This window comes from Carettochelys insculpta, chromosome 24 (genome assembly GCF_033958435.1).
Source record: "Carettochelys insculpta isolate YL-2023 chromosome 24, ASM3395843v1, whole genome shotgun sequence".
Classification (NCBI taxonomy): domain Eukaryota; kingdom Metazoa; phylum Chordata; order Testudines; family Carettochelyidae; genus Carettochelys; species Carettochelys insculpta.
This window is the reverse complement of record NC_134160.1, coordinates 12,851,369-12,878,744: the sequence shown is the minus strand read 5'-3', so window position 1 is coordinate 12,878,744 and position 27,376 is coordinate 12,851,369. Positions and strand designations below refer to the sequence as shown.

General features: G+C 46.0%; 1 protein-coding gene across 1 annotated transcript; it reads left to right on the top strand.

Annotated features, from left to right (window-relative positions):
* On the top strand, window positions 1–25,566 carry MECR (mitochondrial trans-2-enoyl-CoA reductase). The gene is made up of 10 exons (XM_074976316.1): window positions 1–180; window positions 12,368–12,465; window positions 12,765–12,896; window positions 16,571–16,714; window positions 18,232–18,334; window positions 19,969–20,071; window positions 20,752–20,825; window positions 21,943–22,003; window positions 23,068–23,140; window positions 24,448–25,566. The coding sequence occupies exons 1-10, from the start codon at window positions 56–58 to the stop codon at window positions 24,609–24,611; spliced, it is 1,077 nt and encodes a 358-aa protein (XP_074832417.1). The 5' UTR covers window positions 1–55; the 3' UTR covers window positions 24,612–25,566.
* The last annotated feature ends 1,810 nt before the right edge of the window (window positions 25,567–27,376 follow it).

Sequence of the window (27,376 nt, the reverse complement as noted above, 5' to 3'; positions counted from 1 at the left end):
TCCCTGCCGTGACGCTCTTTGCTGGGGCACTTGAGTGCCGCGACTGCTGAAGAGGATGGGGCTGTTCCGCGGGGTGCGGCCCCTCCTGGCCGCCTTCCTGCGCCCCCTGTCAGCGTCGGCCCCGGCCCGCTCCCTGGCGCTGGTCTACGAGCGGCACGGGGAGCCGGCTCGGGTCCTACAGTAAGGGGGCTCCCGGGCGGGGAGTAAGGCTGGCGGGGGCTGCTGGGGGGCAGGGTTGGCGGAGGTTGAGGGGCAGGCGGTAAAGGGGGATCCCAGGCTGGGGGCAGGGCTGGAGGAGGTGGGTGGGTGTGTGGTGGGGAGTAGGAGGTAGAGGGGGATCCCAGGCTGGAGGGCCAGAGAAGGGCAGGACGGGAGGCAGTGGGTAGCCGGGCCCACTGACAGGAGCGGCAAAGGGCGGCGTTGCCTCAAGGTCCAGGGCTTCGGTCGCTGGTGGCTGGACCCTGGCCCTTTGTATCACTGCTGGGGCATGGCACTGTGCGCGCCGGGCAGCACGGAGGGCTGGGGGCGGGGCTTAGTGTGCTCCTAGCAGCACTGTGGGCTCGTTGCTGTCAGTCCCAGGACTGTGGGGTTGCTCCTCTACTCGCCCAGGGGCCCACAGAGGCTGTCTGCTCCTCGGCAGGTGGGAGAGTAGAGGGAGATCCTGAGGTGTGGGTGGGGCATATCTGACAGAACTGCTGCTTTGGCTGCATGGGTTTGTCTCCTGTGTTTCCCCATATGGTGTGGGGTGTTCAGGAAGAGGGGTCCCCAACGAATGCCATTGCCCTGCCAGTGCATTAGGAGACCTGCTGGCTGGTGCCATGGCCACTCCTGTTGTACTTCCAGCTGGGGTGTGATAGTGATGGGGCCACGGCACATGCATTGCTCCAAGTGTCTAGAACATGCACGTGTGAGCTCCTCACATCCCGTCCCCTATTCTGATCCTAATAAGATGCAGGCTGGGTCCTAGTGTAAAGCAATGGGAAGGGCCAGTGGTTCTCTAGGGTCTGGGCAGGCAAACAGACCAAAGTCCCATGTCATCTGTGCTGCTGTGAACGTGGTGTAAGTGACTTCACTGAAATTCTTCCAGGATGAATGCAGTGCAGCTGAGACTGGGATCTGGCCTGCTGCTCTTGTAGCTGATGTTCTGTGGGGTTCCCCTCTGGAGATCTGGGGGATGATGAGGGCACTGACTGAAGGGAGAAGTTGAAACTCCTGACTTCTGTTCTTTCTTGCCATATGACCCTGATCACTCACATTCTTACTGTGTTGTCTGTACTACGTGCATGTTACCACCTCCAGTACTGAATGGGTTAAATAAAGTCATAAGGCACACTGTGAGGTTTGAAATGAAAAATTTGCATTCTTTATACAGTTCTCTTGAAACTTTTTTTTTTGGGTAAGTTTGTTTGAAGAAATGTAACATGGGGCTTTTTTGCTCCCCTATAATGTTTGTAAGAGTCAGCTGCAGTAAAATGGATTGGCTTTACCAGTGGGTTTGTAATCTTTTGTAGTTTGCAGACACCTAACAAACTTCAAATAGAAATGTGGGGTGGAGGCAGGCCCACTGATGGGCGAGGCAAAGGGGAGCCATTGCTCCAGGGCCTGGTGCTTCAGAGAGGCCTTAGGAAATCTTAGCCAGAGTCTGCAGATCACTGGGTATTTGAAGACCACAAGTTTAAAGCCACTTTAGAGTAACAACATTTTTGGGGGGTCCTTTGACAGTGTGTGGACCACAATTGGTTTCTGGACCACAGATTGAAAACTGCTGAGCTATATAAATGAGACAGACAATACACAAAGTGGTGCCAAATGCCTAAACCAACTGGGGGTGAGGGGGAAGAAGAGAGGAGCAGAGAAATCATTTTGCTAACTTTCCATTGCCATGGTTTCAGGTGGTCTATTTTAATTATATGCAACATTTTTAGGTGGATGTAGTTTCTCCAAGATGACAGTGTCACTAAAGTTTGTACAGTCATTTCCATCGTCACTATGTGCATAAGTCTCACTAGGCATGGGTGGCTCATCTGACTGATTTAAAAAACTCCTAGACCTTTCACACTTGGCTGGGGATTTTTTGTTTCCCACAGTTAAGCATTTGGTGAAGTGTGATGCTATGTAGCTGGAACCACCAAGTTGATATTGATTTTTGCTGTATCTTTAGTAATATATTTCTAAGTCACTTGGAATCATAAACTAAAGTTCTTTATAATAGAAGCTAGCAGACAAGTCATAGAATTGATTTTTTCACTGGGAGTTTTTCACCTTCTGAGATTACCACTTTTTAATATCATATTTTGGACACTAGCAAGAGTTAGTATAACTCTGAAGATGCTGGTATGTGGCTGTGTCTGCACTAGCACACATCTTTGAAATAGCCATGCTAATGGCTATTTTGAAGATTACTAATGAGGTGCTGAACTGAATATTCAGCTTCTCATTAGCATTAGGACGCTTCCAGCTGTGGCGCTTCAAAAGCGCTGCTTTCGAACACCCACGGCTCGGCACAACTATACAGGGGTCCTTTTCGAAAGGACCCCGCACATTTTGAAATCATCTGAGGGGAATAAGGGGATTTCGAAATGTATTGGGCCCTTTTGAAAAGGACCCCTGTGTAGCCACGCTGACACGCAGGGGTTCGAAAGCAGCACTTTCGAAGCGCTGTGGCCGGAAGCATCCTAATGGTAATGAGGTGCTGAATATTCAGTTCAGCGCCTCATCAGTAATCTTCGAAATGGCCATTAGCATGGCTGTTTCAAAGATTTGTGCCAGTGTAGATGCAGCCATATATATGTTGTTTTGAGATTGATTTTGAACATGATTTTTATTCTGAATTATGACTTTTTTCTATATATTTCTCTGGAGAATTCAAGGTGTGGGCAATGTAGAGAATTAGCATTACTAGGTCTATTTATATATTACAGGTTAACCCCTCTAATCTGAAACTCTCTCATCTGGCAATATCCATAATCCAGCATGATTTTAGCTACCTGGACAACCACTTGTCATGGGTACGGCCAAGTTTCCTGTGGGTTCATAGAGGTTGTTTACAGATACCTGTCCTGGCTCTCAGTCTTCTGTGCTGTTAGCTGTAATTTATCCCTAAATCTCTTCTAAGAGCCCAGTAAACAGAGGAAGTGTTGATAATATGCTGGACAATGTTGACCTCCCATGGTCTAGCAAATTCTCTTGTTCAGCACTGATCAGGTCCTGAGGGTGCCAGACGGGAGAGGTTTAACCTTCAGTCCAAAAAGCATGCACTTGCCCTAGTGAAAGAAATTGCAGATTCTGGTGTCCCATTTATACTTAACAACAATCCGGGGCTGTGCCGTTTTGCCAGTAGAGTGGCCAGGCAGTCTGTCTGCTCTCTGACAGAATGGATCTCTCTTTTGATCCACCCTGAGGTCTGGATGTGAGCTGTTGACAGAAGTTTTGTCACAAGATATCTTCCAACACAAACTTCTGCCAATAAATCCCTGTAGTCTAGACTTAAAGTCTTTGTCTTGCCAGCATATCTCAATCATCTCTGCAAACAACATAACCTCCGACAGCATAAAGGTTCCTTTGCTGGTAAAACTGTGTATAAACCAGGGCTACACTGTTGACAGAAGTCACCATCAGAAGAGATCTTCCAGCAAAACCTCTGTTGACAGATCACATCCGTACACAAAAAAAAGCAAGAAACTGTCTGGCTGCTCTCTGGACAGAAGGACCAACTGGCATATCAGCAAACAGGGCTGCCCAGGGAACTGGAAGCCCTGTCTATCGAAAGAAGGGCCCCCCAGTGTCTACATGGCTCTTTTGTCGACAAAAGGGTTATACCTAAACGCGAAGAAGCACAGCGCAGCCAGCAGATGTGCCAGATTTTGTTGACAGTCTGTCAACAAAGCACATTTTGCTTGTAGATACTCTGTGCGTTTTTTCTGACAAAAGTCTGATTTTGCTGGAAAAACCCTCTTTTTGTAGTTGTAGCCAAGAGCTTTTGTGAGCATTACCAGGTTGGTTTGATGGGAGGAGGGGATCTTTTGTTTCCATATTCCTTGCTGACACAGCTTTGCTGTGAGAACTATGTATTCTAGACGAGGCTTATACTACTTCATCCAGTGGAGCCTTTAAGTGGCATTATGTCCTCAAACACCAGCGTTTTAACTGGCTCCCTTAATATTCTCTACATTCTGTTTGTTGAGGGGAAACGTTAAGCACTTGGAAATGTTAGACACAATTGCTGTTTCCATGATTATCAAAATGTTGCTGAATCACATCCTCTTTTTGTGGAAATAGTTCTGCCTCCCTTCCCTCCCCCACCTGCCAAGCGTAGGACAGATGAAGTTTTTTATTTTCTGTCAGAGGCTAAATCTCCCATTGACACACCCTAAATCACTTTTTAAAGTTATTTTTTATTCTTATTTTTGTCTCTTTCTAAGACTAGCTGACTACTAAAATCTTCCCAGTACTTAGACAGGAACTGTGTGTTCAGTAGACATGATGCTGTCTGCCTTGTGAGATATAACAGTCATAGGTGTGATGAATCCAGTCCCCTCTTCCTCAAGGAAGAAGAAGATAATCAACCTTACAGTTAAAAGAAATGCTGAGCCTAGGTAACTTTCAGCTAGAATTAAAAAAGATGTCAAACTAGGTGCTGTATTTTAGAACCAAGGCCTTTTTGACTGTAGTGAAATAAATTGAGTACGAACTTATTGCTTATTTGTAGTACAGGCTTCAGCTTTGAAAAGTGCAAGTGAGAGGGTGTGTTCTGAGGTGCGAGGGTTAAACTTGGATGTATTGTAAAATGTGGCCTTTGTAAGGGAAGAAATCTTGAGGATTTCCTGGTCCAGTCTAGTCACAGGAAGTCACATTTTACAAAGAAAAAGCACTTGCATCTGGTATGCCAGCATTTGCAGATGGACATCTTTCCTTCTGGTTAAATGTGTGAAAGTGCGTCATGTTCGCCATAGTCCTGTGCTTTGCTATGCAGCATCAGCTCTGAGAAAACAATGGTAGTTGAAGGCATCTAGCGCGCCCTGAAAGTCTTGAAGCTCCAGTCCTTAAGAATTCTGGGTCCAATCTTGTGCTCTTTATTTGAGCTTTGTTAAAGAAAAGAGAATGAGGTGGGCTTATGATTTGGTCCTTCTAGGCGCAGTTGGATAAAACAGCCTAGATTTGTGCGCTTGGACCTATATCCCTGAATGACTCAGCAAGTGTGTGTTCTGGGGGCCTATCTGCAGGTATCCAAGTGTTTCAAGGTGACTGGTGGGGGGATTTGGCTAGAACATGTTTCCTGCCTGCTGTGTAAACACACCCTTAGACAAGTCCCCAATTGTTCTTTTTCTCTATTTGTTGCACAAGATTGAATCCTGCATCACGATGATTCAGCTCTCCATTTCTCAGAACACTCTACTGCTTTCTGAAAGTGCCAGTACACTATCCAACTTCCTCCTGAAATCAAAGCTTTTTTTATACTGATGCTTCCAGTAAAATACATGCCCAACATCTCGTAGATTATGCAGTGGATTTTTTACACCATTTCCTGTTCAGTTAAGGCTAGTGACCATTATTCAGCCAGATGGCATAATAACAAGTTGGGTGTTTGCAGCAGTGCTCTGCTAGTACTGTTATAATTAATGACCTGACAGATTTTTCATTATAAAACCATTTTTTTTCCCAATGGAGTTATAAATTACCATAAACCCTTGATTTAATGGACTAATGGAAGGAGGAGCTGGAGTCTGCCACCGCTGCTGGGGGCCCCACCATGGTTGGGAGCCCTGGTGCGGCTGCAAGAGCCACCACCACCTGGAAGAGCCACTGCCTCTGCTGGAGCCGCCACACGCTCCTCCCACAATTGGTGGGGTGCATACGTGAGTGCCGTCTGCCCACCTATGCGCATTACCTCTGGTAGGAGGAGCGTGTGGCGACTCCAGGGGAAGAGGCAGTAGCTGTGGCTCTGCAGTGGTAAGTCCATGTTGGGGGGAGATGGGTGGGTATTTAGGGTTTTATGGGCCCTGGTTAAGTGGACTTTGGAAACAAGGGGGTCTGTTGTTCCCAAGTCTGCTAACTCGGGGTCTGTAAAACTGAGGGTTTACTGTAATTCTAAAATCTTGTTCCACCCTAAATTTTAGAGTAAGGACTCACAAAGGATTATTTCTCTACTGGCTGCTCGTGGGATTCCCTGTATATCTAGGACCACTTTAGCAAGGATAGTTCCATCCCAAAATGGCTGCACTGCATTGTGGGAGGGGCAACACCACAACCCTTCCTCCTGGCACTAGCAGCTGATGTCCAAATTCTTATTTCCAACCTTTCCCCAAACTCAGTGATGGAAATGTGCTGCTGAACTGCAGACATGCTAACCTGGTTTAAGGCCCAGATGTGCTGGGCCTCGCTCATGATAAACATGTCAGAATCCAGCTGAATGAGTTGATTCTAGCTGCAGCATGGAAGGGTTGTTTTGGGATGCCTGCCACTGCTTAAAGAAGAAGAGTGATTGAGGTTAAATCATTTGATGGAATCATTTGTGATCTTTTACATTATTTTTCATAGCCTTGCTAGGTAAACTTGGGAAAAACACATAAGGGAGGCTATGTCAACACAGCAGCATTATTTTGGAATAAGCATTAGAAAAGGTTCAGAAAAGAGCAATTAAAATGATTAAGGGTTTGGAAAGGGTACCATACAAGGAGATGTTAACGAGATTGGGACTTTTCAGTTTAGAAAAGAGGAGACCCGGGGGTGCGGGGATATGACAGAGGTATATAAAATCATGACCGGTGTGGAGAGGGTGAATCAAGAAATGTTATTTACTTGTTCCCATAATATAAGAGCTAGAGGATGCCAAGGCTGGGTCTGCACTAGCACCCCGCTTTCAAAAGGGGGATGCTAATGAGACACTTCAGGGTATGCTAATGAGGCACTGCAATGAATATGCAGCACCTCATTAGCAAAATGGCGGCTTCAGCACTTCGAAAGTGCCACTTTCAATTACGCACAGCTTGTCTACACAGGATCCTTTTTGAAAGGACCCCGCACACTTCGAAATCCCCTTATTCCTATTTGCCTATCCTGAAGTGTTTTATTAGTGTCCCCCTTTCAAAAGGGGGGCATTAGTGTAGACCCAGCCCAAATTAAATGAATGGGTAGAAGGTTTAAAACTAATAAGAGAAAGTTCTTTTTCACAGAGTGCACAATCAACTTGTGGAGCTCCTTGCCAGAAAAGCTGTGAAGGCCAGGACTATACGAAAGTTCAAAGAAGTTAGATAAATTCATGGAGGTTAGGCCTGTAAAAGTCTATTAGCCAGGGGGTAGGAATGGTGTCTCTGGCCTCTGTTTGTCAGAGGCTGGAGATGGATGGCAGGAGACAAGTCACTTGATTGTTGTCTTTGGTCCACCCCCTCAGGGACACCTGGCACTGGCCACTGTCGGCAAACGGGATGCTAGGCTAGATGGACCTTTGGTCTGACCCAGTAATGGCCATTCTTATGTTCTTAAGCTGTTCTGGAAGAGATTTTCTGGAATAGCTTATTTCAAAATAAGACAAAATGCTTGTTGAAATAGTGTTCAGTTAGTCTGAAATAGAGCGTCCATGCACAATAGAGCCTGTTTTGGAGAACAGCCCCTGGAAGCACTATAGCTTATTTCAAAATAGCCCCTATTTTTGTCTACATGGCCCCTGTTCCAAAATTTCTGTTTCGGAATGGGCGCTATGCCTTGTAGAATGAGGTTTACAGAATATGAAATAAGCTGTCCGCTGTTCTGAAATTATTTCAAAATGGCAGTTTTTCTTTGTAAATGCTTGCAAAGTTATTTCAGAATAGTGGCCATTGTGCCAAAATAACTGCTGTGTAAACATACCCTGGGCTTGTCTACACTTGCCCCCAACTTCGAAGGGGGCATGTTAATCAGGGCAACGGGAGATTGCTAATGAAGTGCTGTAGTGAATATGCCACAGGGGAGGATTAGCCTAATGAAGTGCTGCATATTCACTGCAGTATTTATTAGTAATTTCCTGTCACCCTGATTAACATGTCCCCTTCGAAGTTGGGGGCAAGTGTAGACCTAGCCCCTGAGAGTTTTCCTGCTTGAAAATGGAAGACAGTTGTCTATCAGCCGTAGATGTTGTGAAACTTAAGTTTAATAGTGCTTTGAGATCCTCAGAAGGAAGGTGGTATGAATGATATTTCCAGCTCCTCTAACAAACTGGAAGGATGTGCATCATGATTTTTGCAGTTGCCGTATTTTTTCTTATCTCACCTTAATATAGTGGCCTTTGACTTTTATGCAGACGTTTAATCTATAATCAGTGTCCAGTACACTTCCTGTTCTCCATGTGCGCCACACAGCTTGGGCGGCCCAGCTTGGGGCTCCAGCAGTGTGGCTCAGGGCTCTGGCGGCTGGCGTGGCACGGCGTTTGGGTGGCTGGCATGGCTTGGGGCAGTGCGGCTCTGGTGACTCACTGGCCGTTTGCTGGTGGGCGGCGGGGGTAGGGTGCCTGGCTGCAGGAGGGAGAGGGGTAGGATGCCTAGCTGGGCAGGGGGGACGTGTGGCGATCTGCCCAAGTGTTTTTGGACACCACTGATCTATAATGTAGGTCAGAGCCCGAAGAAATGTCAAGAAACTTTTAAAAAAAATAGTCAAAATGTTCTACTTTAAAATACAGCAAGCTTGTATATGCAGAACATACACTTTAAAAAACTTCCTTTTTCCTGCTGGGAGAGCGCTATGTTAGCATAAGCAATAACACAACAGCCCAATAAAAATAAACTCCTGCCCTTTTCCAATGAACCCTCTTCCATGCCTCCACCTAAAACACATGTCCATGTGCAAACGTCAGATCTGATCCTGAATCCTTTGTACTCTTCCATTGGCTTCAGAGAGTTGTCTTCCAGGGAAGCTGGGACAGACAGACTTTAAGCGCCTCTTTGTAAAAAGCCTGTTGTTCCACTGTTTCCGTATAATGAGGCAAAGGAGTAGAACTGGAGACACAGCGAGGAGAATAAACACAAACTGAAACATTCACCATCTAGAAAGGCAGTTAAAATTAAGTATGTGGCAATTGTATTGTGCGCGTAACAGCCACCCACAGCATCCAGTGTACCAATTAACTACAGCCTAATCGGTAATTCCCAGCAGAGCCAAGCAACAAAACTGCTCTGAGGGTAGCATGCAAGCTGTGCAGGACTTCAGCTACCTTTTCCCGGGCAGCCTTTGATAGATGTACATGTTGTGTGCACATTCCCATTGACGCTAATGGCTATAAAGGAGTCCTTGTATCCATGATCTGTTGATTTAAATCACTGGGATCTTACTGCTTTGAATGGGGTCATTAGAACTTCAGTTGAAGAGCCTTAACAATTGTTGAAATAGCATTCTGTCAGAGCTAATTCCAGTAATTCTGGTCTGTGTTCTCAACAGCAGCTGCCCAGGCTCTCTGCATAGAGGCTAAATGTACAAAACCTCTGTTAGGGTAACAATGAAGGCATCTTGTCTCAGTTTATTTTGCCACAATTTCCCCCTTAAGGATCTGACTGAACCCACAAAATCCAGAAAATTCAACATGGTCCCCTCTATCATTGGGTGTTGCCGTATTGTGTCCCTTCAGTAAACGTTTTAACAAGTGAGTTAACATCCTTGTTATGCTTGGGCCTTTACTCAGGACTGAATGATCTCCATGTGTCCCCAGAAAGGCTCTCTTCGTTACTGACTCATATGTAAACTGCCATTCCACCCGAAGGCATCCTGGTATCTCTCCTCCCTCTACCTATCTCTGCCGAGGTATCTCTCTTCTTGTTGACCTTATCTGAAGTATTTCCACCTTGATTAAAAAAGTTAACTTGATAACTGCAGTTCTGATTTGGAGAGCGTGTTTTGGTGCAACTAGCATGGATGGGATTCCAAGAGCTGTTTTCTAATCTTGGAGCTCCTACCAGCTCCCTCCATGGCTGGGAGAAAGCACGTAGCATCTATGCCTCAATTTTCCCATCTGCAAAATGGGGCTAAGTATACTCAGAAGGGTGCTGGGAAGATAGGTTGGTTGCTCTTGGTGTTATGAACACAATGCTATGCAGTTGCTAAACCTTCCTGTCCTAGAAACATTTAAATCTCCTGCTAACCTTTGAACAGCTGTATCTCATACCTTGTGAAAGCTTTAAAATGCATGTCCATCTTAAGTGAAGCCTTGAGCTGGCTCACTTGGTAGGTCACAAACAAGGCTTGAGTCAAGGGAGAGAGAACAGAGCAGTACAATCAGAAGAATGAGTCTGTAGGACTTATCTACCTGGGATCCTTCTTCAAGGATCTGAGTTTGCTTGAGAATCCCAGCCCCTGCTTTTTTTGATCAAGAGCCATTCAAGGCCTGGGCCCTCTGGAGGAGTTTGCTGTCCATGACAGAATTGGGTCACAGTCCCCCCAGAGGTAACTAGCTGGTTACATCAGGGGAAGGTTTGACACAGTGTACGGTGGCTTTGGAACGTGGGCAAATGGTTTGAAGGCAAGGGGCACTGTGATCTCCTTAACACGTGTTCGCGTAGGGCCTGCCAACATCAGGTTAAAGTCTTGTTTCATTTATGAACCCAGTCAGAAAATGAGCCCAGGTCTCTTGAAAGCATTAAAGCACACTTTGCTCTCAGCCCTCTTAAAACCTTGGAGCAGCTTTGATTACAGGATGCAAATTCCTAAGTGCTAAAAGCCTGCTAACAAGTACTCCTTACTGTATTGTTTAATTGAAACCCCCAAGATTTATCAGTACATCAGCTGTGCAGCTTACAGGGGGAACCCTTTGCCAGCACAGGACAAGCTATGAAAAGAATTGAATTTATTGTTTCTAATGATGCTCACTGAACAGGATGTGATCATAGCTAAAGTTCTTAAAACTGGCAGCTAATGTGCAAGCACCACCTCAGACCCTCTTCAACTCCACTAATGCTTCATACAGATGAGACTTTTTTTTTAAAGCCCTAATTTTTTAAAACCTTGAATGGGTTTACTTCAGCTGAGCCTTTGGTCAGCAATAATTTAGCACGAGGCTTGTGTGTGTCCTTCTATCATCTCACTACCATTGGTACTAGAGCTGCCTTTGTAACTCCTGCTTTCTGGAACAGCTCTCCTTTGTGTATCAAGCTTGGCTTGCATCACATCTGGAAGCATCTTTTTACACCTTGCCAGTACATCTGTGCTGTGTATCTCTGTAAAACCAGTAGGTCTCCCTGTACAGTTGTGTGGCTGCACAGTCCGAAAGTTTCATCATTTGTACCAATATAACTCTCCCATGTGGACAGTTATTCTGGTATATGACTGGTAACGTGCAGTCCATGTGTCCACACACAGCAGCCCTGTCAGTAATTACACTGGTGTAAATTCAGACCTTCATTTGGGCTGCAAAACTCGTTCCATACAGAAAAGGCCTAAATTTTCCCTTAAGCATGTGCATGGCTCTTTTCTGACAATATCTCTGAGACGTACAAACAGCTCCAGTCATCTTGAAGAGCTATGGACAAAGCTGTTGCTCATTCTTGGGAAACAAGCCTACGTGCTTGTTATTAGATGTACTGACACAGTGGTTCCCAACCTGGGAGCCGCATACCCCTGTGGGTCCATGAGGGTATTGCAGGGGGTCGCTGGAAAAAAAAATAAAGATAAATAAAAACGGCCATAGAATGTAGAATAGGCTTTGAGGGGGGTCCATAAACAGTTTGTGGGGTGATTGGGAGTCTGCACTAGTGAAAAGGTTGGGAACCACTGTACTAACAGGTATTGGGGGTGGACCAGGGGATAATGAGTTAGTGTTTCCTTACCAAAGGGGAAGTGTGGCAGAGCTCTGCTGATTAGCTTGAGGGTGGGGTGGGGGTGGTACATTGTAGGGCAGAAGGCTTGAGATACGCATTGCTGCATAATTCTGGGATCCTTGCTGCATAATGGAAGTCTAACATGTTGGGCCAGCCCCAGGTAGAGGTGGCATGGGATGGTCTTTGTTCCAGGCTACACCTTGTGCCAAAGACATTTGTTACACAAAATCCAGTGGTATTACAGGTAGAACCTCTCTAATCTGGCACCCTTTGCACCTGCCTGGTGCTGGACAAGAGAATTTGCCATACTGCAGGAGGTCAGTATTGTCTAGCAGCATTACCAACACTTCCACTGCTTACTGGGCTCTTAGAAGACATTTAGGGGTAAATTACAGCTAAGTAATAGCACAGAACACTGAGAGCCAGGACTGGGGGCTGTGAACAAACTTTATAGGACTGCAGGAAACTTGTCCACACCCATGATAAGTAGTCATCCACTAATTAAATGGTGCTGGATTACAGATGTTGCTGGATGAGGGAGTGCTGGATTAGAGGGGATCAACCTGTAACACTTTGTATGTTTGTTTGATTAGGCTAAAAGACCAAGAGCGAGCAGAACTAGGTCATTTTGGGGTTCATGTGAAGATGCTAGCAGCCCCCGTCAACCCAGCAGACATCAATATGATCCAAGGTAACCTTGCTTTTTCTGTCTGAATTGACTTTTTGCTTACAAACAACTTCAGTTTGGAAACGAATTCGGAATATCAATTGATTACTCATTTGATAGCATGGCGCTAATTACATTAGCCTACTGTCAAAGTTTTCATGATGTGTCCGAGAGGATTTGTGTTACAGGAATTAGGACTGGAACCCCAGAGCCGGAGGAGTGGGGAACCAGGCCTCGCAGAACAGAACTTGAGAGAACAGCTTGAAGTTGTTTTTTTTTTGTTTTTTTTTTTAAATGCTGGGATATTTCTGCTTCTCTTGCAGGGACTTATGCCCTCCTTCCTGACTTGCCTGCAGTAGGAGGGAATGAAGGTGTTGGACAAGTGGTAGAAATTGGCAGTCACGTGACTTCTCTGAAACCTGGGGACTGGGTTATCCCAATAGATGCACCAGTAGGTGAGGTTTTTTCCCCATAATTAGCCATAATTCTGTTGACTTCATGGCAAGGGTAACATTTCAGGAGGGCAGCAGGGAGGAACAGCCATGTGTTTCCAGATGCTGCTTGCTCTTCTTCCTGTTCCACTGACTGTCAGGGAGTGAGGGAAAAGTACACGGCTTGTATGTGCATGAATCTTGCTCCTGGCTGAGGAAGGGAGAGAGCGGAGGAGTGATTCACACAAGCCATGAACTTTCTCCTTTCTTCCTAGTGTGCTGCCCTAACCACCCTTCCACTGCAGCTTGTATCCACCTGCTGTGCCTGATGAGCTGGTAGTTTAACACTTTGAATGGAGGGGTTATGAGATTTTAAACACCTGGAGATAATGTGACATCTTGTAGCAAATTTGTTACTCTCTGAAATGCTGCTTTAGCTTTGTACAGCCTCAGTCTTGTACACAGCTTAGTTACAGCAATTACGTGTAATCAGATGTGATTTTAAAAAACACACACACACACAAAAACCTGCATTAGAGATTGTTCCAGGCAAGGGAAGCAGCAGTTGGAATCCATTTAGCACCATATTAGTCAAATTGCAAATGTAATTGTAATTGGTTGTATTTTCTCAAAGGAGAAGCATCTGTGTAGTCAGTAGAGTTGCACAAGGCACTTGACTTCATATCTATTTTTATGCTGCTTTAATCATTGTTCTCTTTGTATTTTGAAGATTTTAAACTCTGTATTTTATGCAGCCATACTGACTCAGGTTATGATCTCATTAGAATTCAAAGCTAAGTAGAGACTGTTCTGATCTGCATGAAACGGAGATGGCCAGAGAAAATCCAGATGCTGCAAGAAGCGATGTTGGTGATTCAGTAGTTAGCACAAGTTAGTACATAAAGTGAGTCTTCCAGACCACTTACAATAATGGAAGTTCCTGGGACGCTTTTAGCAACACTCTACAGTATTGGCAACATTTTACATTCTAAACTGTACTTCCTATAACTTAAGGTGGGTTTTGTACTTGCATATGACATATACATATCTCTTAGAGCTGGAAGGGACCTTGAGAGGACACTTCACAGCAAGACACTTGACCATATCTGGTTTTTTTTTTTTTGTTTTTTTTTTTTTAAAGCTAATGTGCCCCAGAGATCCTTGACAGGCCCCCTCTAGGACTGAGCTCACACCCCTGGGTTTACAAGGGCAAATGCTCTAACCACTGAGCTATCCCTCATATTCTTCCCTGCTTCACTTGTTCGGTAAGCTTACTGCATCACCTTCCTCCCCTGAAGTAAATTTATGGCATTATACCTGTCCCACAGGATTGGAAGGGACCATTAGAGGTCATTGAGTCCAGTCCCCTGCCCTCACAGCAGGACCTATCACCATCCCAGGCTAGTGCTTAAACCACTGGGTTATAGCTCCCCTCTCGTAGTTGCAGTGTCATTTCTGAGTGTTGTTGTTCCTCGTTGTCACCTTTCTAAAGGCTTTGGGTGGTAAGCATGATATAAACAGGTTCATTGTTGTGTTTATCAGCTGTTGTCTTCTGAAGAGTCTATAAATAAAAATATGAAATGCGGGATAGGGGTTTCAAAACAAATGTCTCTTGGCCAGAAATTCAGAGGGGCTCGCTCTTGGCCAAGTCCATTTGCTCTGTTCTGGTTTCACTTTAAAATGTTTTTCTAATGAATTCGGAAATTAGACAATCCACAGCTGGGAGGTGGGCAGGGGAAACAAACCAAAATTAGCATTAGAAACCTCAGTTTTGTTGATATACCAGTTATTAGTTCTCCTTCCACACTAAATAAAGAACCTGCACTTTCCTTTCTCTGTCTTTGGCTCCTGGATTATTTAAAAAAACTCTTCTTAATGCCTTTGATATCTCTTGCTAGGTGTTACTCATATTGGGCCTTAGCCTGTGTGATTTTGTCCCAATGGGACTGCAAGATTCTTTTGCATTTGTCCTAAGCAGTTTGTCCACTTTTGGTAGATTCTTTTTTGATTTTTCAGGTCATTAAAAAGCTCCTGATTGAGCCAAATTGACTTCTTATTATTATAATTTTTCCTTTTCATCAGGACAGTTTTCAGTTGTGCCTCAGTCAGTGTCCCATTGAGAAAATGAAAACTTTCCTGGAACTTCTTTTCCATTCATCTTCCCCTGGAACCTTATCTACCAAGTCGGAGTTTAAGAACTGGGGTAGGAGGGTTTAGTCCATCGTCTTTATTCTGCTGCTTACTCCTTCCTTTCCTTAACCTCATGAAATCTCTTATCTCGTGATCGCTTTCAGCTAGATTGGCTTTCCCCTTCAGATGCAAAATCAGTTCCTCCCAGCTGACTGGAATCCAGTCTAAAATGGCTGTCTCCCTAATTACTTCTTTCACTTTTGGACACACACAGTTCTCCTGGTACATTCCAAACACTTTCTGGAAATGTGTTTTGCTGCATTATTTTTCCAGCGGATACCTGTGTAGTCACCGTTGACCATTACTACCAGGTTTTGTGTTTTGTATATTTCTATTGTTTGTGTACTCTGGTGGTTTTGCTGCCATAGCATCCTCATGGGTCTTTAGCTTCACTGATGACCAGGTAAGGATCGAAGGCACCCAGCCAGGATTTGTTGTCAAGCAAGGTACAAATAACAGTCGTCAAGTACTGATACACTGCACATATGTACTTGCCACAATGGACTGACACAACTAGTGGGAATTCCACTGCCCCCAGTTCAGACAAAGATGGTCCCCCCCCACCCAAGACACCACTTTATATACAGGTACAAAGTGCACCTCACTGCTGATGTACCAGGTTGCCACCCTCGACACTGTCGTGTTACTACCCATCACCCTGCACCTCGTGATTTGGTTAGATCATCTCTTAGCCATCACGCTGTCATTTGAGACCCTTTCCTGAGCCTGGGTCTGTCTCTGTGAGAAGTTGGCATGAAGATTTTTTTTTAATGAGCTGGTGGTGCCTTGTGATTTCAACTTCTGACTGGTACCAATTGTTCTGCACCTGGGCTGATTACCAATTAGTGTTTTGCATTCTCAGCCCTATATGTGCGCAGCTCTGTTCTTAGGGGCCCGCCTCTTGCTCAGCTTAGCTTTGCTTAATGTTAGCCATGTTTTGTTCATTGTTAGCTAGGCCTTGGGCCTCAGACAGCTTTTACAATTTTTGTCGTCTTTGAGTGGTCAGTGTTTGTTTAGCCACCTTCACGGTTTGTTGGTCAGTTTTAAAGCAATTTTATGTTTTGCAGGGGAAGACGAGTTGTCTTTGACTACTTTCATTTTTGCTTTGGTGCAGATAAATGAAGACATGACATAAGGGGGAAAAATTCCTAAATAGGAATGAGATGTGCTAGCCAAGCTAATAAAGGCAGTTGCAGCATCCTGCCTCATTCAGTGTACACCAGACAAGAGATGCTAGCGGCTTCATTAACCATGTCCATAGATAAGTTAGCACCTCAAGAAAATCAAGCTTCAGGTGGCTTCCCCAAAGCCAGAGGGGGACTGTGTATCGAACCCAGGACTGACATACAGGAGTTTTGTCTGTATAGCCTGTGCTTAGACCTCAGGGCCACGTTTCTCTCTCCAGTTTTATTTGGCCTGAAAATTTTGTCTGATCAGTTACCTGCTCAACTTGCCTGCATCTTTCTAATGCTTCTCATAGCTTGAATAATCCTTGTCCTTTAATCCAGGAACATGGCGAACAGATGCAGTGTTGAGTGAGGGCAGCCTGCTGAAAATCCCACGCAACATCCCTTTGCTGTGTGCTGCTACCTTGAGTGTCAATCCCTGTACAGCCTATCGGATGCTGGCTGATTTTGAGACCTTGGAGCCAGGTACATTGGAACTTAGCCTGCTCAATGTAACTTGCCTAACATGAAGCTGATTCTTTACAGTGAACAAATTAACAGAATTTACAGATTCCTTCTTCTTAACAGTTAATCCATGTGCATTAATACAAGACTGAGTAGTTAAAATAGGGGTTTGGGAAACAATACTGTGAGTTTTATCTCCAGCTCTACCACTGACTGCTGGACCTCTGGCAAACCTGCACCTTTTTTCTTACCTTATAGGCTGGTACTTTTTATTATTTATAGTGCAATGCTCAGGAGCCAAGTCAGCACTGTGCTACATAAACACAGCCAAAGATATGGTCCCTATCATAGCTCACTCTTCTACAGCACCACCTCCTAGAGCACTGCAGCCCTTCTGCCTCCTCCACCTTCACCAGACTCCTGTGATTGGCTACTCACTTGGCCCTCTGGCCAAGTGACACTGTGTCCACGCTCAAAGCAATGGAAACTCTTCCACTCTCCCTCGTCTCTGTACTTCGTGGATCTTGACCCCCTCTCAAGCTTTGCATCTTCCTCGCACTATTACAGACCACTGCCTCAGAGGGTTTAGTCTCTGGTGACATGGCTTGTCTTGAGCTACTGATCCTTAGCACTGATTCTCTGGAGTCTCCATCTCACCAGCTTCCCTCTTTCAAGGTACAAGCTCCTTCCTGCGCACAGCTATTCCAGAGAGAGAAATGCCCAACTACCTCTTTCCTGTGTTTTCTTCCCTGTTGCCCTGCATTCCTTCCTTTCTAGGAACTATGCAGAAGGGTTCTCCCCAGCTGAATCTAATCTGTCCTTATCTGTCTCTCCTGCAGGCGCCACAGAATGGGCAAACTAGGCTTTCTGTTGCCCCTTAATCTTATCACAATCAGCATGCAATTTAGCTACCCCATCACAGTGTGCCCAGGGAGCTTAAGAGCTGAAGCTGATGGAGTATTTAAGTATTTGAATGAATGATTTGATATGTGGGCCAAATTTTATGATCAGTATCAGGTGCCTTCAAGGTTTTAGGTCAGATGCAAGTCCTCCTTGCAAGCTATGGGAAAATAAGGCCCACTTCCTAATAGGCTGCTAAGTATAAATCTAAATCAAAGCCATTCCAAGAAAGCCTTCATTAATTTGTCTATAATGAGTGAAGGTCTCAGATGAATGAAGGAACTGAGCCTTTGAACTGTAGTTTGTTAGTTTAAATGTCGTCATAGTGGTTGAAAGGTTGTTCCCATTCAAGGACCTGTATGAAATAAGTTGATGAGTTCAGCTTTTAGAAACATCTCTGCATCAAAACCCACTACCTCCATTGACTCTAGCTAGCCCTTAGAAATCTCCCTTGCTAGCTGTCAAAGCAATTGAATTGTATTCTTGTTGATAGAGCTGACTCAACAGAATTGTTGGGAGAAAGTCTGTTCTGTACCTGTCCTTGAGCATGTTCTCAGCCCTGAAGGTGTCCACACCTCTCTTCAGCACTAAATTTGTTTCAAGCCAGAGCTGATTTGGGTTTCTTTATTTTGCTGCAGGTGATTCCATCATCCAGAATGCAGCCAATAGTGGCGTGGGGCAAGCTGTTATTCAGATTGCAGCAGCTTTAGGCATCAAAACAATTAATGTGATTCGAGATAGGTGAGTGTGTGGTGAGCACCAGTTTTCAGAGACTTACAAACTGGGTCATTTGTTAAATCAGGACAGTTTTAACATTTCTTGCTTTGTCATGGCTTGTTCAGTTCCCTTTCCTTTCCCCCTGCATTCTGCCTGTGTCCGAGTTAGATTATCGGTGGGTGGAAGGGGATTCTCTGTTGGAGGTGATGGAGGTGGGCTGGATGAGTGTGTCCTGGCCAGTTGAGAGCATCTCCATTCAGATGTTTGCTTCACAATCCGACTCAGAGTTTTCACTTTAACTGCTCTGATATGAATCTTCATGAGGGAACCCTACCTGCTGGAATTACAGTAGTGAAAGAGTGGGGAGAGGACAGGTTAAATGGTAAAAGGATCAATATCCCAGTACTTGCATCAGTTTGTCTCCAGTCTTCAAACAGACTGAAACAGGCCGAGAACCTGTGTTGTAAAACTGAATGATACCTCTCATATTGGTTGATAGACTTCATTTGTGTGTGAATGGGCTGTGAGGGGCAGTTGAACCCAGCAGTAAGAATTCTTCACAGTGGGGCTTGCCTTTCTGCTCTGCATGAGGCTGCCCACTCAGTGATTACAAGTAACAAGCAGTCCTGTAGCATCTTTATTATTAGGTCATGAGCTTTTGTGGGTCAGCCCTGCCTCCTATTAGTGAACGTATTAAATGTCTCTACTGTAAAGTCTCAGAGGGGTAATCATGTTAGTCTGTATCTGCAAAAACAGCGAGAACTCCTGGGACACCTTAAAGACTAACAAATTTATTTGTCCTGAAGCTTTCAAGGGTAAAACCTACTTCATCAGATTCAACATTTTTACTCACGAAAGTTTATCCCAGATAAATCTCTTAGTCTTCAAGGTGCTCCAGGAGTCTTCAGTGTGGCCTGCTCATGAGGCTTGTCCCTTCTCACAGTGGTGCTGGTCCCATCCCTTTCTCTTGTCAGAGTTGGAAAGCGAGGTTTGATTTGTGGGAGCCGCAGCAGCTGGTGGTCATGGTAAAATAGGTACTGAATGGAGAAGCAGTGACTTGCTCTGTGACTAATTGGCTCCTACTCTGAGCAGACAGGAAGTCCTTTTTGGAGCTTGTGGGTGAGCATTCAGGGGCAGATCATATGCAGAAATTGCTGGAGCTGGCATCTGAGTTCAGCATGGAAAGCACTGTGGGAGGAAACTTTAGGAGAGGAGAAGCACCTGTGTAGAGACCGCATGGAGGAAGGCACAGAACAGAGCGGGAGGAGGAGACACTAGGAGCTGTTCTCAGGAAGTGTAGAAGGTGAAGGCTGGGATGAAGCAGAGGAGAAGGTTGGGTGGCACCACCTAGAGCCTTGAAGGTGAGGCTAAGGGACTGATAGCTCATGCATGGCATGAGGAAACCTGTGGGAGGAATCTAAGGGACCAGAGGTGGGAGTGAGGTGGTCAGTTGATAACAGGACAAGAAAATGAGGAGAAGAAAACCCCACAAGAGGCTTCCCTTTAGGAGGGAACATCTTCCCCGAGGCATGGGCTGAGTCTAGTTTTCTCACAAGTTAGAGTTTATAGCTCTTAGAAATGGACTAACTTGTCCAAAGGACCGTGCTGAGCGCTGTCCATCTTGCTAGTTATTTCAGCCAATCTCTCTCTTTGCCCAGACCCAACCTCCAGGAGCTGGTACACAGACTGACATCCCTTGGTGCAGACCATGTCGTCACAGAAGAGATGCTGAGAAAGCCAGAGATGAACGACTTATTTAAGGTACTGCAGTGATGAGCTCTCAGAAGGAAGAATTCTAGGAAGGAGGCAGGAAGCTAATCACCTGGATCCAGGGATAATACAGGAATATCTCCATGGGCAAATTAGATCAGCCTGTGGTCCATCTAGTCTAGTGGCCTGTACTAGGTGCTGTAGGGAAAGACACAAGAATCAAACTCTTTCCTAATCTATCGGCATATGGGCAGATTCTCAGTTATTTGGGCTTCTACCTTCCACTGACATCACTGGAAACTAAGGGCATAAATATCTTTTAAGGATTGGAGCCTTTTTCCTAAATCATGAGTTGATGTCCCTTTCTTTGTCCTCTCTTGTAACTGAATGTTCTCATTAATTCATATAAGTGTCATTTCTAATACTAGGCACTTGGCCTCAATCAGAACCTAGGCAGTGAGTTCCACAGGAGTAAAATACTAAGCTCTTTCCTTTTATCAGGTTAAAGTTGTTCTTTAGTTTGATTTAGCTTTGGGTACAATTCTGGATCTGCTCTTAGTTTAAGCAACCTTTGGCACTAAAGCATGTGAACCTGCTTCCCTCAGCACTCGGAGCTCTAACCCCAAGAGACGATACCCTTGTATTCAAAATATGGTGATCCAAAGCTTCTTTGCTGGACAGAAATCTGACTTGAGCCTTCCTTTTTCTGTCTGTAAAACTGACTCTTTCAGAAAGTCCCAAAGCCTCGGTTAGCTCTGAATTGCGTTGGAGGAAGAAGTACCACTGACATGCTCCGTCACATACAGTAAGTGCTGCTGTTGTGTTTAGCACTCAGAGAAATACCTGTTCAAAGAATTGGTTTGCCCACGCTGGAGGTAGCATTTGGGATCAGGTGAATAATTGGATATAAACTGGCCATGAACAAGTTTAGGCTTAACATTAGGGGAAGGTTTCTAGCCATTAGTAAAGTTTGGGACCAGTGGGGGTCAAAAAAAACTAACTGGCTTCAAGACTGAGGATGATACAATTATAGAGGGGATGGTTTGAGAGGACTGCCTACAATGCTGTGTGGTTCATCTCTGACTGTCTGTAGCAAACATCCCCAACACTGGATGGGGAGGTTTCTGAGTTGCTACAGAGAATTCTTTCCTGGGTGTCTGCCTGCTGGTTGTGCCCACAGGTGCTTAAGGTCTAACCGATGGTCACATTTGGGGTTCAGTAAGGACTTTCCCCACATCCAGCCAGCAAAGACCTTGATGCATGGTTCACTTGCGGGTTTAAACTAGTATCAGTGATGAATTCTCTGAGACTGGAATGCTTTACACCATGATTTGAGGACTGGGGTAACTCAGTTAGAGCTGAGAGGTCTGTTTCCAGAGTGGGTGAGTGAGTGAGGGTCCATGGCCTGAAATGTGCAAGAGGTCAGATTAGATGATCACGGTGATCCCTTCTGTCTGAGTTTGTGACTCAAATTACGTCATATGTCACTCGTTTAAGCAGGGGGGCAGGGGCAGTTCTCGGAAGCTACAGTGACTGAAATCTAAGACCTTACAGAAACTCTAGGGAAGTTTCCTGGCCAATGATACAGCAACAGACTTCTAATGGCTAGTTAATAGTCACACCCAGCTCTGAGGGTGGAGTCCCTGTGGTATCTCACTCATTCCCCTGTGGGCTGTTGCATTAAGCGGAGTCCATTAACGCTGGGTCAGCATTTCAGCTAATGGCTCTTGGGAGAATGAGGGGAAGCCAGAAAGCAAAATGAGTGAGTAACAAAGTAGCTGTTCAACAAAGTAATTGACAGACCCCCTGTGTGAAAGCATCTGTATCTGCAGGGGTTCAGAATAGGAGGAGGAAAGCAGGTCTGGTTGAAGACCCATATAAAGAGACATCATTAATTGTCTGACACCTGACTCTCCATACAGACAGAAGGGAACCATGGTTACATACGGCGGGATGGCAAAACAGCCTGTGACTGTCCCTGTGGTAAGTACCTGCTGTATGTTACATGTTCTCTGTATTCACATCTCATAGCCCTACTCCACAGCACCCAAACTTTCCAGGCATAACATCCACTGCAAGCAACTGGTTTCACCATATCTAGACATTGTTCCCTAGCTCCCTACAGCCCCCTCAGTTCCCAGGTGGCAGCACTGCTCCCCTTATGAGTGACTGGATGAAGCAGGCACTTCATTTCCTGGTGCTCCAACACTATCTCCCTGGGCCATTTGAACACCAGAACCAATGCCCCATGGTATCCAACTTCTGAGAATATGCAGGAGTGAGCTAATTCTAGTCTGTTTGGTGATTACAGGGTTAGGGTGGGTCATGCTCCTGGCCATATTTATGAAGTGACTGGCCCTGGGGTATGGGACTGACCCAACCACTGCACATTGTCACTTCAGTATTTGCCAGGCAAATCGTTATTGCAGAAGTTGTCTGCACACTGAAGTGCACACAGAGGGCAGATTTTCCCCTGTGTCAACCCTTGCTCTGACCTGGAATTAGTAGCTATAGCATCTCTTGCCAGAACAGAACAATCTTTAACCTATACCCACCAGACTGTGGGGACCCTGAATGGGGATTTTTAAATGCAGACCCTGACTAACAGCCAGAGAGCCTGATGTTCTCTATTGCCACAAAACAGTCACAGTACAGAAAATGCTGGTTTGCAGTTATGACCGGTCTGGCAAGAACGTGATGATTTCTCAGTGAACCAAACCCTGGTCCGAGCTCAGATTTAGTACCCACTGCACTGCGGAGGAGAACAAGGTTATACAGGTGTTACGTAAAATTTAAAACAAACAAACCAGAGTTGTCAGAGTGAACTTGCTCCAAGTTCAGGCTCATCTAAAAGCAGTGGTCAGTGTCAGGGAGGGCAGACTTGCAGGTCTCCATAGCAGCAGGAAAGTGGCTGTCAGACTCGCAACAGCGTGTAAAGTTGCTGTATGAGGAGAATCTTACCTATGGCCCAAGTGTAGCAGACTGAAGAGTGCACATAGTGAACAGTTTCCCCTAGAATCATCGTGTGTCTTACCTTGTTTCTACAGAGTGCGTTCATCTTTAAAGATGTGAAGCTTCATGGGTTTTGGATGACCCAGTGGAAGAAAAACCAAACTCAGAGTAAGCTGAAGATCATTTCCGTGGGGACGTAGCCCAGAGGAGCTCTATTATAGTATTAACATATTCTCTTAAGGTCCCCCTTTTTCCGCTGTCCCTGCTTCTGTTGGTGGGGAGATTGAGAAATAGAAATGGAGTGACTAGTCCAAAGCCCCAGAAGGAGTTGTTGTCAGAACAGGAATCAGCCCTCAAATGTCTGGCTTCCAGTCCCACTTGGACAATGAGATAATGTTTCCCTCATCCCTGTTGTTAGGGAGGCCCTAGGAACACAGAGCCCAGAACACAGGCTGCAGAATTGCCAGGTTTTAGTTTAGTAAAAGCCCTCTTGGGGAAATACTGCCAAAAAAGCCCTCAAACTCAGCGTCTGAAGAGCAGATAAATGGTCTGCTCTCTGGGCTTCTAGACATCTAAAAACACAAGCTGAGTGAAGCTGATGACAAGCTTTGACTGAGAAAGTTTCCTTCATTCCCCTGTTGAGCCCCTCAGGTTCAGGTCTTGTATAACCCCTGGAGTCTGTGACCAGCCCTTGGCCTCAGCAGAGTGGCACAGAAGCATCTATTTGTACATTGGGTCAGGAAACCACAACAAACTGCAACGTTGAATTTAAACAAGTGTGACTGGTCCAGGACCAGGGATTCAGCTCCACTCTGATGTTGCTCAGCACTTGAGATTTAAAAAAAAAAAAAAAAAAAATGTCAGGCATTTTGCAATGAACACGTTTCAGGCTCTTTCTTCTTTGAGGCTGCGTGGCTTGGGCAGAAGCTACCTAACCACAGCCTTAGGTTCAAAGCAGTGTGTGCCAGATGGCTGCTGACCAAGCTGCAGTGCAAGTGGCAGGTAACTTTGAGAGTAATGAGCAGGCCAGGCACTCAACCAGGAGGCTACCGAACTACCTGTAGCATAACACCTGAGAACAAAAACATCACAGGGGTGTGTCTCCTCCCTCAACAGAACAAATCAGTTGTCCAACCTGGCAACCCTGCAGTCAGCACAAGGGAGTCAGGTGGAATCATCTGCCTTGTACCAGCCTAGAGACTGGAGGCATTTACCTCCAAAGCCAGTGAGTTAAACAGGAATTGCTGAAGACACTGAGAACAGCTGCTCCCATCCCCAGCTGCTGTCCAAGGGAGCTTTGCACTTGAAGTCTGCTCTCCTGGGCTGTATTGCTAGGTGGCCATGGTAGCCAAGACCAACTCACTTTTAGTTATTGTATTGTCTCATCTCATTTCCTCAGGGTAGGGGTACTGTGAGTCTTGTTTACCTTCAGTGCTGGAAGGGGCCAATTACTCTCTTCTGTCTCTCCCTTGCAGACAAGGACAGATTGACTGGGATGATTCTGAACCTGTGTGATCTTATTCATAAGGGGCAGCTCACTGCTCCAGTGTGCACAGAGGTCCCTCTGAAGGACTACCAGATTGCGCTGGAGGCTTCCATGAGGCCGTTCACCTCATCTAAACAGATACTAGTCATGTAATCCTGCTTTCTGGGACCACCATGCAGCCTTTTTGTTTCCAGAGGAGTTTTAAGAGGGAGCTGAATCACAGCCAGTTCTGATGACACTGGTTTCAAACACATGTCCTTCAGTGAGCCCTGTCTTCAGGAGGGAGCGGTTGAAGAGGGAGAATCTCTAAACATTTGTAAACTTTGCCCACTTGAAAAAATAACAGGCACATCTGAGACTAACGTGGGTAACTGATGGTACTGAGGAGCAACAGTATTTCTTGGCTTTTGGAGCCGGATCCTCTTCACATTGGCTCACATTAGGTGCTTTGCAATGAAAGTTACGGCGAGCGATGGTGCAGCTCCTGGAGCCCCAGAAATTAGGAAGAAACAAAATTTGTCAGCTTATTGCTGGTGAAATCAGCCAGTTGAGGAGGACACAAATAGGAGTGATCTGCTTGGATGTAGTCACCCAAGCAGGAGGGCTTTGGAACTCCTGACAAGAGGCTAACGCAGCCCTGGCAGTAAAGTGTAACTGCTCCGGGGAGTGCGTTAAATGAGGAAGTCTCTGTTTATCTTTCTGTGGCCTTTTTTCCCCAAGAAGGACTCATCCCCCAGGCCTGGTGACACTCTTCTGGACACTGGGCAACATGGGGGAGGGGCTTGGCATTAGGCCCACTAAAAAGGGTGAGGCCTCAGGCAGAAGGGGCAGGGTTAGGGCAGCTAACCCTCAGTGCCTCATAGGGCTCTGGTGGTATTTTAAAGGGCCGGGGGCTCTGGCTGCCCTGTAGCAGTGGCCAGTAGCCCTTTAAATCTCCACACCCTGGGGCAACTGCCTGTTTTACTATACAGTAAGGTCTCCAAGTAGGCGAGGGTTAAGTTCCACGCGCCCTTGTGTAAACCCAGATTTCATGTAAGTGGGGGTTTGCTTTTTTCCCCAGCAGAACACCCTGTCTGCAGCCGGGGAAGCAGCAGAAAGGTAAGTCCTGGGGCGGGGGCAGTTGGGGAGGGTTAAGCCTACCAGTGGGGTGGGGCCGTGAGAGGCAGGCGGGGGGGGTCTAAGTCTGGGGGGTTAGGGCTGCAGGGCAGTGAGGGGTGGAGTTGAGCTGGAGCCCTGCTCAGGTGGTGAGCTGGGCCACGGGTGGGGGTTGAACCAGAGCCGGGCACGGGGGTGAGCCGGCAGGGGGCATCGAACCGGGGGTGGGGTGTTTGAACTGGAGCCACGTGGGGCAGAGGTGGGCGGGTGGCTTAAACTTTGGGGGTGGTGGTGAGCCACCTAGGCGTGGGTGGGAGGTGAGCCTGTGCTGCACACAGGTGGTGAGCCAGCAGGGGGTTTGAACTGGGGACTGGGAGGTTGAGCCAGAGCCAGAGCCGCACCTAAGGGGTGGTGAGCAAAAGCCTGAGGCAGGAGTGGGGAGTGAACGGGAGCTGTGCGCAGGTGGTGAGCAGAGCTGGGGCCATAAGGGCCCGGGGAGCAAGTTCAGCACAACTGGAAAGCGTGGTACAGGGTTTGCTATAGGAATCGGGGTCGGACGCGTAACAGCAGGGTCGTGTACTCTGAGACCTTACTGTGTATGCCTCCTCCCTGGTTGGTGGCCCCTGCTAACCTCAACACTGTCATGTACAATCCCTAGGGAAACTGAAAGGTGTCATTTGATATTAAGGCAGTTGCAGCTGATATAAAGCCATGTCACATTGTATTTCAAACCCATCATCTGAGAGCAAGAACTGTGAAATGGGCCTCTGAAATATCCATGCTTTTTCAGAATAAATGCTATAATTTAGAGATCTGTGTTCTTCCTGGGCTATTTTTCCATCAGCTGAGTTTTTGTGAAACCAGTGCTGTGTAATAAAATGTAGTTCCTCTGCTACGCTTCAGTCAGAACAGTCTGAATTATCACACAGTGTTTACTTTGTTCTCCTTTAAAATGTCATGTTGTAGCTTCCAAGGGTTCATGTGCCAACCCTTTTCCAGGTGGCATTACAGCTTGTTCACACCGGCTGCCACAAAGGTCAAGGAGGTCTGACCAGCAGACAGGCATTGAGAATCACTGCCCTGGGTTACCTCTGAGCCAATGTGTGCAAAACAGGCTTGAAAAATATCCATCTTGGGTTCTGTCTTCCTACAAGTGAACTTGATTGTTTTCCTCCCCTCAGTGAGCTCTTGGGTAATGCACTGTGAGAGTAGGACAAATGGTAAACTTCTGACCATACTCTACGTGCACCTGTAGGCCTGCTGGTTCCTTGTAAGTTGTGGCAAGGGTGGGGAGGTGCAAGTCTAAGTGGTCCAGTGACTCCCACGTGTGTGCTGCTAAACTACAGGCTGCATTCCCCTTGCATACCTCTCTCCACTGGAAACTAGACCAACTGATGTTCTGATCCATATGGCAATGACGTAAAAACGTAATGTCAAGAGGGGACTCTCGAGTAGAGAGGTTATATTAATTCTGTTTGGCACTCATGCGACTGGTGCTGGAATCCTGTATCCAGGTCTGGCATTTGCAATTCATGAAGGATTCTGTTAAATGAGACAGTGCTCAGGGAAGAGCCCTGGGAATGATTAAAGGCTCGAGCTCTTTGTTATCCCGTCCACTTAGCTTCCCACAGAGATGGTTAAGGGTGACTTTGATCAGTCTTTAAGTGCCTGCTTGGGGAACAGCTATTTGATGACACAGGGCTTTTGAGTTGAGCTGGTGAGGGAACAAGCCAATACCTGGCACCTGGAGTTAGACAAATTCAGACTAGCACTAAGGTGCAGACTTTGAAGGGAGGGAAATTTAATCCCTGTTGGATTCTCCA